The sequence below is a fragment of the Acomys russatus genome, chromosome 21 (assembly GCF_903995435.1).
Source record: "Acomys russatus chromosome 21, mAcoRus1.1, whole genome shotgun sequence".
In the NCBI taxonomy this organism is placed as follows: Eukaryota; Metazoa; Chordata; class Mammalia; order Rodentia; family Muridae; genus Acomys; species Acomys russatus.
The window spans coordinates 34,592,838-34,606,058 of record NC_067157.1 but is presented as its reverse complement, the minus strand read 5'-3'; the positions used below and the strand labels follow the sequence as shown (position 1 = coordinate 34,606,058).

Genomic DNA, 13,221 nt, shown 5'->3' with positions numbered 1-13,221 from the left:
AAAATGGAAGCTATGATGCAGGAACACACAGAAGAAAAACGTGATCAAGAGTCTGCAAAGAGGAAAGCAAGCATCTCAGAGGTGGCCTTATCTAACAGGTTGCAAGAAATGGAAGAACGAATATCAGGACTTGAAGATACAATTGCAGAACTGGAAACAACCATTCAGGGAAATGCTAAATCTGAAAAGTTCCTAACACAGACCATTCAAGAACTAAAAGACCATATGAAAAGACGAAACTTGTGAATAATAGGAGAAACTGGACAGCCGACCCCACAGCCCAGAACACATCTTTAATCAAATAATGGAGGAGAATTTTCCCAATCTGAAGAAAGAGATGCATACGAGCATACAAGAGCCTACAGAACACCAAATAGAATAGACCTGAAAAGAAAATCTTCCCGCCACATAATAATAACAACACAAAATATACAGAACAAGGAAAAAATATTGAAAGCGGCAAGAGAAAAAGGCCGAGTAACATACGAAGGCAAACCTATCAGAATTACTCCTGACTTCTCAGCAGAGACCATGAAAGCCAGAAGGGCCTGGACAGAGGTGCTGCAAACCCTAAGAGAACACAGATACCAGGCAAGACTACTATATCCAGCAAAATTATCAATAACCATAGACGGAGAAGACAAGTTATTTCATGACAAAAACAACTTCAAACAGTACCTAGCCACAAATCTGGCTTTACAGAAGCTATTAGAAGGAAAACTCCACCCCAACTGGTCAAACTACAACCAAAACTACATAGGAAATAGGTAAACATACCATTGCAAAATCACAACCTCACAAAATCTCAACTGTTACAAATACCAAAAATGAAGGGACTTACCAATCACTGGTCATTAATATCTCTCAACGTCAATGGTCTCAACTCTCCAATAAAAAGACACAGACTAACGGAATGGATGCATAAACATGACCCAACATTCTTCTGCATTCAAGAAACACACCTCAACCACAAGGACAGACATTGCCTCAGAGTAAAAGGTTGGGGAAAAATATTCCAAGCAAATGGTCACAAGAAGCAAGCTGGGATAGCCATTCTAATATCTAATAAAATAGACTTTCAACCAAAATTAATCAAACGAGATGAGGATGGTCACTTCGTACTCGTCAAAGGTAAAGTCAACCAAGAAGACATCACAATTTTGAACATCTATGCTCCAAATACAAGGGCTCCCACATTTGTGAAAGAGTTATTAACAAAGCTTGCCCCACTCATTGATACCCACACATTAATAGTAGGAGACTTCAACACCCCTCTTTCACTCAAGGATAGGTCTTTGAATCAAAAAATAAGCCAGGAAATAACCTCATTAACCAATGTCATGAATCAAATGGATCTAACAGATATCTACAGAACTTTCCACCCAAATGCAAAGGATTATACCTTTTTCTCAGCACCCCATGGAACGTTCTCTAAAATTGATCACATAGTTGGTCATGAAGCAAACCTCAATAGATACAAGAAGATTGAAATAATACCTGTATCTTATCAGATCACCATGGTCTGAGGCTGGACTTCAACAACAACAGAAAAAACAAAAAGCATACTAACACGTGGAAACTAAACAACTTTCTACTTAATGACACATGGGTCATGGAATAAATAAGAGAAGAAATAAAAGACTTCCTGAAATTCAATGAAAATGATGGAACAACATACCCAAATTTGTGGGACACATTGAAAGCAGTGCTAAGAGGAAAATTCATAGCACTAAGCGCCTTCAAAAAGAAAAAGGAATCATCCCACATAAACAACCTAACAACACATCTGGAAGCTCTAGAAAAAAAAGAAGCAGAAACACCCAAGAGGAGTAGCTGCCTAGAAATAATCAAACTCAGGGCTGAAATCAATAAATTAGAAACAAAGAGAACAATCCAAAGAATCAACAAAACCAAGAGCTGGTTCTTTGAGAAAATTAACAAGATAGACAAACCGTTAGCCAATCTAACTAAAAGACAGAGAAACACTATCCAAATTAACAAAATCAGAAATGAAAAGGGAGACATAACAACAGACACCGAAGAAATACAGAGAATCGTAAGAACCTGCTTTAAAGGCATTTATGCCACAAAATTCGAAAATTTAACGGAAATGGACAAATTTCTCGACCGATTCCATTTGCCGAAATTGAACCAAGTCCAGATAAACAAATTAAATAGCCCTATTTCACCTATAGAAATAGAAGCAACCATAGATAGTCTCCCAACCAAAAAAAGCCCAGGGCCAGATGGTTTTAGTGCAGAATTCTACCAGACCTTCAAAGAGGAGCTAATACCGATACTATTCAAGCTATTCCAAAAGATAGAAATGGACGGAATATTACCAAATTCCTTCTATGAGGCCACAGTCACATTGATTCCTAAACCTCACAAAGATCCAACAAAAAAAGAGAATTTCAGACCAATTTCTCTTATGAACATTGATGCAAAAATACTCAACAAAATTCTCGCAAAGCGAATAGAACAGCATATCAAAGACATCATTCGCCATGACCAGGTAGGCTTCATTCCAGGCATGCAGGGATGGTTTAACATACGAAAATCGATCAATGTAATCCACCATATAAACAAACTGAAAGAGAAAAACCACATAATCATCTCTTTAGATGCAGAAAAAGCATTTGACAAAATCCAACACCCATTTATGTTCAAAGTTCTGGAGAGATCGGGAATACAAGGCACTTATCTAAACATAATAAAGGCCATATACAGCAAACCAACAGCCAACATTAAATTAAATGGAGAGATACTCAAGGAAATTCCTCTAAAATCGGGAACCAGACAAGGCTGCCCCCTGTCCCCTTATCTCTTCAATATAGTTCTTGAAGTTCTAGCCAGAGCAATAAGACAGCAAAAGGAGATCAAGGGGATCCAAATGGGAAAGGAAGAAGTCAAATTATCCTTATTTGCAGATGATATAATAGTGTATATAAGTGACCCGCAAAATTCCACCAGAGAACTCCTACAGCTGATAAACACCTTCAGCAAATTGGCAGGATACAAAACAAACTCAATAAAGTCAGTAGCTTTCCTGTATACAAATGACAAACAGGCAGAGGAAGAAATTAGGAAAACTACTCCCTTCACGATAGCCACAAACAATATAAAATATCTAGGAGTAACTCTTACCAAGCAAGTGAAGGACTTATTCGAAAAAAACTTCAAACCTCTGAAGAAAGAGATTGAAGATGACATGAGAAGATGGAGGGATTTACCTTGTTCGTGGATCGGGAGAATCAACATAGTAAAAATGGCCATCTTACCAAAAGCAATTTACAGATTCAACGCAATTCCTATCAAAATACCTACAAAATACTTTGAAGATATTGAAAGATCAATTTTCAAATTCATATGGAGAAATAAAAAACCTAGAATAGCAAAAACAATCCTATACAACAAAAGATCCTCTGGAGGAATCTCCATACCTGATCTCAAGCTGTACTACAGAGCAACAGTAATTAAAACAGCATGGTACTGGCAAAGCAATAGACTGGTGGATCAATGGAATCGAATCGAAGACCCAGAGATGAATCCACACACATTTGCTCACTTGATTTTTGACAAAGAAGCCAAATCTATTCAATGGAAAAAGGATAGCATCTTCAACAAATGGTGCTGGTCTAACTGGATGTCTACATGTAGAAAAATGCAATTAGACCCCTATTTGTCACCATGCACAAAACTCAAGTCCAAGTGGATTAAAGACCTCAACTTAAAACCAGAGACATTAATTCAGTTAGAGGAAAAAGTGGGGAAGAGCCTGGGACACATAGGCACAGGAAACAACTTCCTGAACAGTACACCAACAGCCCAGGCCTTAATGTCAACAATTAATAAATGGGACCTCATGAGGCTGAGAAGCTTCTGTAAGGCAGGAGACACTGTCAAGAGAACAAAGCGACAGCCTACAGAATGGGAAAAGATCTTCACCAACCCTTCATCTGACAAAGGTTTAATATCCAAAATATATAAAGAACTCAAGAAATTAAACACCACAAAACCAAACAACCCAATTGCGAAATGGGGCTTGGAACTTAACAGAGAATTCTCAACAGAGGAATATCAAATGGCCGAGAAACACTTAAAGAAATGCTCGTCCTCGTTAGTCATCAGAGAAATGCAAATCAAAACGACACTGAGATTCCATCTTACACCCATCAGAATGGCTAAGATCAAAAACTCAAATGACACCACATGTTGGCGAGGATGTGGAGAGAGAGGAACACTCCTTCATTGCTGGTGGGAATGCAAACTAGTACAACCACTCTGGAAAGCTATCTGGCGCTTTCTCAGAAAAATGGGAATAGGGCTTCCTCAAGACCCAGCCATCCCACTCCTTGGAATATACCCAGAAAATGCCCTACCACATAACAGGGACATATGCTCAACCATGTTCATAGCTGCTCTATACATAATAGCCAGAACATGGAAACAGCCTAAGTGTCCCTCAGTAGAAGAATGGACTAAGAAACTGTGGCATATTTACACAATGGAATACTACTCAGCTATTAAAAACGAGAAATTCCCAAAATTTGTGGACAAATGGATTGATCTAGAAATTATCATAATGAGTGAGTTCACCCAGAAGCAAAAAGAGACAAACGGTATATACTCACTCATATCAAAACACTAGTCCTAGGGATACATACCATGAAAATCTTTACTTACCAAGAAAGTGGGTCAGAGGAGAGGATATCCAATTGAGACTTTAGGCGAGAGTAGCATGGAAGAAAGAGGAAATAGTAGGACCCACAGGGTCCTGGAAACCTACAAGAAGAACTTTATGACAGGCAGATCTGGATCCTGGGGTCCTCCTCAAACTAAGGCACCAGCCAAGGAGAATATAGGCAGTAAGCTTCGAACCCCTACCAAGACCTAGCCAATGAACATGAGACTCTCCTCCGATGAGTGGAGAGTGAGATCTGACTCTCACACGAACTCTGGTGCCCCTTTTCTGACCATGTCCCCCGGATGGGGAGACCTGGTGGCACTCAGAGGAAGGATAGCTAGTTACCAAGAAGAGACTTGATATTCTGAGAGCATATATAGGGGGAGGAGGTCTCCCTCAGTCACAGACATAGGGGAGGGGAGAAGGGGAGAAATGGGAGGGAGGGAAGAATGGGAGGAAACAGGGGAAGGGCTAACAATCTAGATGTAATATGAATAAATTAATAAAATAAAATTAAAAAAAGAGAATACAAATAGGAAAAGAAGAAGTCATATCACTATTTGCAGATGATATGATAATATACATAAGTGACCCCCAAAAAATCTATCAAGGACCTTCTACAGCTGATAAACACCTTCAGCAAAGTGGCTGGATACAAAATTAACTAAAAAAAATTCAGTAGCCGTCCTATATACAAATGACAAACAGGCTTAGAAAGAAGTTAGGGAAATTACACCATTCACAATAGACACAAAGAGTATAAAGTATCTTAGTGTAACTCTAAGCAAGAAAGTGAAAGCTTTGTATGAAAAAAACTTCAAATAGATGAATAAAGAATTAAAAAGAAGATTTCAGAAGATGGAAAGATCTCCCATGCTCGTGGATTAGGAGAATCAACATAGTAAAAATGGCCATTTTACCAAAAGCAATCTACAGATTCAATGCATTCCCATCAAAATACCCATACAGTTCTTACCGACCTTGAAAGATCAATTCTCAATTTCATATGAAAAAACAAAACAAAACAAAAACCCCAGAATAGCTAAAATGATTCTGTACAATAAAAGATCTTCAGGAAGAATCTCCATCCCTGATCTCAAGCTGAATTATAGAACAACAGTAATTAAAAACAGCATGGTACTGGCATAGAAATATTCTGGTTGATCAATGGAATCAAACCAAAGACCTAGAAATAAACCCACATACCTATGGACACTTGATTTTTGCCAAAGAAGCCAAATCCATACAATGGAAAAAAAATAGCATCTTCAACAAATGATGTTGGTCTAACTGGATGGCTCCATGTAGAAAAATGAAAATAGATCCATATCTATCACCCTCCAAATGGATTAAAGACCTCAACATAAAACCGGACACACTAAATCTGTTAGAAGAAAAAGTGGGGAAGAGCCATGAGCTCATTGGCACAGGAGACAACTTCCTGAACAGAACACCAACAGCTCAGACCCTAAGGGCAATCATTAATAAATGGGACCTCTTAAAACCAAAAAGCTTCTGTAAGGTGAAGGACACTGTCAACAGAACAAAATGAGAGCCTACAGACTGGGAAAAGATCTTCACCAACCCTACATCTGACAAAGGGCTAATATCCTAAATATATAAAGAACTCAAGAAATTAAATACCATCACTTTGTAGACCAGGCTGGCCTCGAACTCACAGTGATCCGTCTGCCTCTGCCTCCCTAGTGCTGGGATTAAAGGTGTGTGCCACCATGGTTAATGTAACATAGTGTTACCAGTTGGTGAGATAACTAGTATTTTTACTTTTTTTTCCCTCATGCTGTTTAATGTTTTCCAATATTCTAAAACTAACATGTGACTCTTACAAATTAAGGTTGAGTAATATTTGAAACCATAGGTCTTATTAAAGGTTTATTTACACATTGAAAGCTGTGTCCTCCAACTGTAGGCACAGAAACCAAGACTGCAAACACACTATGCTTGTGGTCACAGAGGCCACTACCCTGATGGCCAGTATCATTATTGGCCAGTATCCATTCTCCTACTTTATCAGCAACGCTCTACCTTTGCTCTGAGGAAAGCATCTTTCTTTACTCCTGGGATTCAATGGTCTACATGGTATAAATCTAATCCAGTTATCCCTGTGCCTTTCTTGGGTAGAACATAGGGTCAGGCATAGTCACATGTCTCACCAGGACACAGAGAATCTGTGAAACCAATGACAACACATGTGACCGAAGAGTCATGTGGTCTAAATGTGGAGGTGACCTGTCTTTCTAAAGTTGGTTTAATGAGGAATGATTCCTTTATCTAGAGATGCAAATGGTCTGTGTCTCTTCTCTCCTGAGACCAGTGGTTCTCAACCTTCCGAATGCTGCAGCCCTTTATTATAGCTCCTCATGTTGTGGTGACTCACAGCCTTAAAATTACCTCACTGATACTTCCCAACAGTGATGTTGCTACCGTTAGGAGTCATAATGTAAATATCTGTGTTTTCTGATGGTCGCAGCCCTCAGCTTGAGAACCGTGCCTTACAGGATCTAGGTGTTGCCATTGATGATTGGGGGAGGTCTCAGAAATAGCAAAAACTAATTTTTCCAGGTCTTTGTCACCATCAGAGAAAGAATTTAGAGATGACACAAACTAAGGAATTGGGAAGAAGTTCTATGCAGTCAGAGAGTAAAGGTGTCTGAGTGACAATCTCTCAGTTTTAGATAGCTGAACTTATAGGTAAGCCTTAATGAAGGAAGGATAATTCATGAATGAGGAGACAAAGGTCTGACTTTCCCAAAGAATAGGCTTTACTCCCACTGTCTGTCCTTATCTGAAGTTTTGAGATTGAACCAGACAATTCTGCCAGACTAATGAAGTCGAGGTGCCACTACAGTGAAGCAAAGGACAGTTAGCAAGGGTCTGGGTTAGCTATAGTGGTCCCAGCTGGGGTGTTTTGTTTTATTTTGTTTTTGTTTGTTTTTACTGTTTGAGCAGTTACATTATGTCCTGTCCTGCTGTAACATAGCTCTATGATTGCATCAGCTTCTAGAAAGTTTGCTTCCCCTCCCTCCACTCCCCCCCAAAAAAAACCTAATTGGCTAACCTTATTAGTATAACCTTTTTCTTTTGAGACAACTGCTTTCACATCATATTCTAAAGAAGATGACTGTGTGTTCTAGTATAGTTTCTGTTGCTATGATAAGCACCATGACCGGAAGCAGCTTGGAGAAGAAAGGGTTTATTTCAACTTACAGGTTACAGACCTTCATATGAGTTTGAAGAAGAGTATTGCAGGCTCATACTCAGCTTCCTTTCCTATTCAGCTCAGGTGCCACCTGCCTAAGGATGGCATTGCTCAGAGCATGCCATATCAGTTAGCAATTAAGAAAATGCCTCATGAACATAGTCACAGGCCAGTTTGATGTAGGTAATTTTTCAGTTGAGGCCCCCTTCTCCCCAAGTGACTATGTTTATGGCAAAGGTACAGCTGAAACTAATTCCAACAGCATGCTCCCCCATGAAACTCTTAGTAACGATTACTCCCCTCTCCTAACGCAGCCTAAGTAGGGGGTGATACCAATCTCCCACAACAGTCTAAGTGAGGGATGACCCCAATCTTTCAAGATGGTCTGAGTTTATGAGTACCCCAGATCCATGTAGAGCACGTCAGATAATTCACAAAGAAAAGGTCCTGAAAGCTGTGTAATTTCACATCAAACCAAACCCCACTATTCTTCTAAGGAACATTCAATGGATGGAGCAAGTAAATTGTGGTGCTGGCCAGCTGTAACTTGCCTTGCCTTTGCACTCGACATATTCCTCAATTCCTCTTCCCTTATAGCTATGCACACACCAACTCTAAAGTAGTAAGTGCTCTAACTGACTCTGGAGGGAGGGCTAAGTCAGCAGAGGAAATGGTTCTACCGAGGCAGGCAGTGAACACTTCCTTTGTAAGCAAGGCCTTGGAAGATCTGGAAAAGAAATCCCTGACAGGAAAAGTATCAGGAGAAAAGAAAATAACTGCTGTGCAGGGTGTCATCAAGAAAGTGGCACAGCTAACTGCCACCAGGTCCCAGAACTCTTGGTGGGGCAGTAAGAGAGTGAACTGGTCTAGATTCTTAAGTACATTCTGATAAAAAAAAAAAAAAAAAGTACATATCTGTTTAAAAAAAAAAATGAGGGCTGAGCAGTGACAAATGTTTTCCAGTCAAAACCTTGACTTGGTAGTGGGAAGTGGAGGAAAGTTGAAAGACAGCAAAACAAACAAACAAACAAACAAACAAACAACCTCCGGTTCCTTTGTTTATATACTATTTATTATACTGCATACCGTCCTCCCCTTCAACAAACTCTTTCAGTTTTAAGAACTCTTCACTATATGGAAGGTCTGAAATGTTTGCTCAAAAAAACAAAACAAAACAAAAAACAAAAACAACAAAGAAAAGAAAAACAAAGAACTCCAAGCTTATCCACTGACTCTTCAAGTAAAATCTACCAGATCTGCCTTTCTTCTCCTCCCCTCATATTCAGACCCTGTCCTTTGACCTGTTTTCCAGCTCTGGTTATTTGAGTGTACAAAGGAATGCCCGCCCCCCCCCCCCCCCCCCCCCCCCCCCCCCGTGTGCTGTTATTTAACTGTCACAGCTTTATCTCTTCCTTTGCTAATTACTGAAGAATCACTGAACAACAGAAGGGATCACATCTATTCTTACAGGCAGGGTGAATTCTGAGCTTGACCCAGACAAGCTACCTGCCCTCAGCTCTGGCTCTGCTAGCAGCTTCAACAACACTATGGTTTAAGCCGAAGATATCGAATATCAAATGCCCAACTTGTGAAAAAAAAAACACTGGATTACTCTCCACCTCAGTTTTATCTCAACCAGTTTCACTCACAGTAAACTAATCATGAATACTAGGAATGGTGTGTTTCATCGCAGTCAGGCCCTGCCTGATTATGTTACCCAGCCATCTGTGGACCCTTCTTCATTAGAGAGGCATTTCAGAACCCAGCTCCGAATCACTGCTGAACGACAAAGGCCTGGCTTTAAGAGCCTTGCTGCTTTTCAAACAGCTAATCCGTGTTTCATCTAACATTAAACTAAAATGGCCAGGTGCTAGTCCAAACTACAAGACAAACTCCCTGGACAATAATTGAGATAATTTAGTGATATGTAGAGATTAAACAAAGGATGGTGTTGCTATGATTGCACACACACACACACACACACACACACACACACACACACACTCACACACACACTCACACACACGCACGCGTGAATCAAGACCTTCCATCAGACTTAAAACACTCAGAATTATTTCTTTAGTGGACTGCCAACTAATGGCATTTCTGTGTATTTTTATCAGATTGCACACAGCACAGAATCATGAAAAGCACTACTTGGTTTTTTTGGTTTTTGTTTTTTTTTTTTCAAGGGAAGAGGTTCTGTTTTTTAATTGACTGGTTATATGCAGGCTCTGGTAAGGCAATGGGTTTACAGAGCTGTCCTGCTTCCTTTAGGTCTTTCCTTTTTAAAAAGCATCTCTGTTACCCGAAATATACTCCGACTGTCTACAGCAGTTCCGTCCTCAGCATCCTCAGTGCCTTGGTCTTGCCTAATTGATATGTCATTCTGCAGCCTGTATGATGGGAAATGCTCATTTGCTACTGGGAACTTATTTCAATTTTAGCACAGCTCACACAACTAAAAGCCCACCTGTCAAGTCAATAACAGAACTGCAGGAATAACACAATTCCTCCTGTTATTTTCCATGCACGATAGCTGTAAAAGTAGATACTTAGCAAGGTGGCCTCTATCAGGAAAATCAAATTAAAACAAAACAAAACAAAACCCTTCCTTCCTTGTTCCACCCAACAATGTTTGAGAAGAAGGCTGTTGCTATAATAAACTTCCTTTTTCCTTCCATATGCTTGGGAACCAGGGCCATGATTTCACACAAGCTGGAGTCCTAACTCAGCTATGGGGAACCCATGTCTAGGGCGCTGGGGGCCAGGGATGGGGATGCCTTATGCCAAAGGCAATGGTTCCCGTTGAGGTTTGGGAGGAGGTAAGGAGACCAGATGGAGACCGCTGGATGCCTACGCCGCCGAGACAAAATTTCCATTCCAGCCATCAGTTTTCCGAGACAATTATTGCAAGTGCGCGACAGCATCCATAACCGGCGATAGTCCCTCCTGCCCAGGGGCTGCGCCGAGCCTATGATGCAGGAGCAAGTGTCCGTGCCCACCCCCCTCTGTTCCCGCGCATATGCCTTGCTTACCCAGGGCCCAGGTGCAGCTCTCCTTAATGGCTTTGTATTTGCTCCCGGAGGCGTCCCTCTGCAGCTTCCTCAGGGTCTCTTCCATCTTGGCCTTCCGAGAGCCAGGCCACGGACCGGGAGATCGCGCGGGGGACGCGCCTAGGCGGCGGCTGTGCTCGTCCCCATCTCGCTCCGCTGCCGCTGATGAATCACGCCTGCTCCAAGCCACGTCAGCCCCGCCGCCACGCCTGTTTGCCACGCCTGCTGGGTCAGGTGCACTCACTCCCCAACCCGGGGACTGGGAAGACTGTAGCTGCCCACCTATCGCCCAGGAGGACCTGGGAGGGGGACCCAGCTTCCGTTCAAAGGTGGAGATCTAGTGCTGGTTGCAGACTAGGTTTAGCTCTTGCATCCCCCCAGGAATCCACTGAGAGCTGTGGGCAGAGGGCAGGGAGTGGCCTGGCTGCTTGTGCCTTTCACTTTCTGGGTCCGCCATATCCCCACACACCCTGAGAACACTCAGTCTTCTTGAACCACAAATGTCATATGTTCAGTAAATAGAAAACAACCGGTCCCCTCCCCGTGTCAGGCTGAAGCCATCCAGCAAGGATTGTGTCATATGTCTGCTTTGGGGGAGCTTACATAATAATGTATTAGACTCATACATTAGACTCTAACACAGTTCTCTAATAATTAGAGAATTGGATGTGAGAATTAAACCATAGAAAGGTTTAGAAGAAGATTAAAATGACTACATTGAGATTTCTACCAAACCAGCTAAAGCAGAAATTGAAAAGGGAAAAAAAAAAAATCAAGATTTAATTGACAACTTAAAAATCTTTAAACAACCCAGCAGTCAACCTGTGGGGTTGCCCTGTATGTTAGAAATTAATGGCCCCATATATAAGCAAGGACACCAGGCCTCAGCTACTTCTAAGCCAACAAGAATTGGATTCCACACACCCTGAATCCAAAGATGTCTCAAAAGCCTTCAGTACCAGCAGGCGCATCTCCAGGCCAGCCTAGTCTACAAAGCAGTCCAGGACAGCAAGGACTACAAGAGAAACCCTGTCTTGAAAAACAAAAACAAAAACAAAACAAAACAAAAGTTAACTGTGAAATACTATGCAATTCTGTATATTTCTTGACTTAAGTATTTATACTTTATATATTTGATAGAGAATCCACATAAAATTTAAAATGTGTACATATATAGCAATGATAATCTTCAGTGTGGCTTATGGGTAAGTTTCCCTTTCATCAAATGCATTAACTTTTGTAAAAAAAAAAAAAAAAGGGTGGTACAAGACTGTAAAAATAGCAAACAGTAGCATCATTAGCTACAGAGAGGACAAATAGGACACAGGTGAGGATTAACTAAATAGGATCACAGAGAAATCTGTCCCAGGAATATAGAGTGGGCAGTGTCTGTCCTAGTGATTTAAGAACAGGTGGAATCATGTGTTTGAACAACCCTCTCAACAGTGGTAACTGTGAAGGAAAATACGTATTTTTATCTTTGATCCACAGCTCACAGTATAAAAGTTTCTTCGCATTGCTATCCAGTATGCACAGAGACATGTGTAGAAATAATTTAAAGTAGAGAAACAGAAAGGTTTGATTTGGGTTTTGTTTGAGTCAGGATATAGCATAGATTTATCTTGAACTCATGATCTTCCTGACTGAGTTTCCAGAGTGCTGGGATTATAAGAACACATTATCACACCAGGTAAAGTTTTTAACTATGGCAGAGTTGCTGTTAACTATTACTTTATTCATTGCAGTTGGCATGTGGGCCTGTCCTGACTTTTTCTGGGCTAGGAGCAGAAAGACACTGTTTCATGCACAACCATGGTGGTGTATCTTTAAACCCTTTTGTCCCATTTTTGAAACTTCTCTACAGCTGTGGTTCATACAAATATCACTATCAAGAGCATCCATTGAAGTTTAAGCTGGTGTGTGTGTGTGTGTGTGTGTGTGTGTTGGAAATAATTAGAATTTGAGACTTAAAATTAATATGTTTGATTTTATTCATTCAAAATTTCTTCACTAGTAATGTTCTCTTCGTGCAATCATTTCAAAGGCGTTTTCTAATAGTTGTTAGAATATTTAGCATCTTGGAAAATGTGTTATTCTTCTGTCACTACAAATTCAGTTAATTAAAAATGCTTACATTTAAAAAAAAAACTTAGAATAAATTCTAAGTGACAAGCTTTTAGTGAAGTGCCACTTACAAAATGTGAGCTCAAAATGATTGTTTCTCATAATACAAAAGCATGGATTCCATCCCCGAATTC

The 13,221-nt window shown here is 40.5% G+C and overlaps 1 protein-coding gene across 1 annotated transcript in view; it reads right to left on the bottom strand.

The window, feature by feature from the left end:
• Window positions 1-11,264, bottom strand: part of Arfgef3 (ARFGEF family member 3) — a 144,179-nt gene extending 132,915 nt beyond the window's left edge. The window contains exon 1 of the mRNA XM_051164643.1: window positions 10,946-11,264. Coding sequence (XP_051020600.1) covers window positions 10,946-11,030 — 85 coding nt within the window. The 5' untranslated portion in view covers window positions 11,031-11,264. The remainder of the gene's footprint in view (window positions 1-10,945) is intronic.
• Between the last annotated feature and the right edge of the window lie 1,957 nt (window positions 11,265-13,221).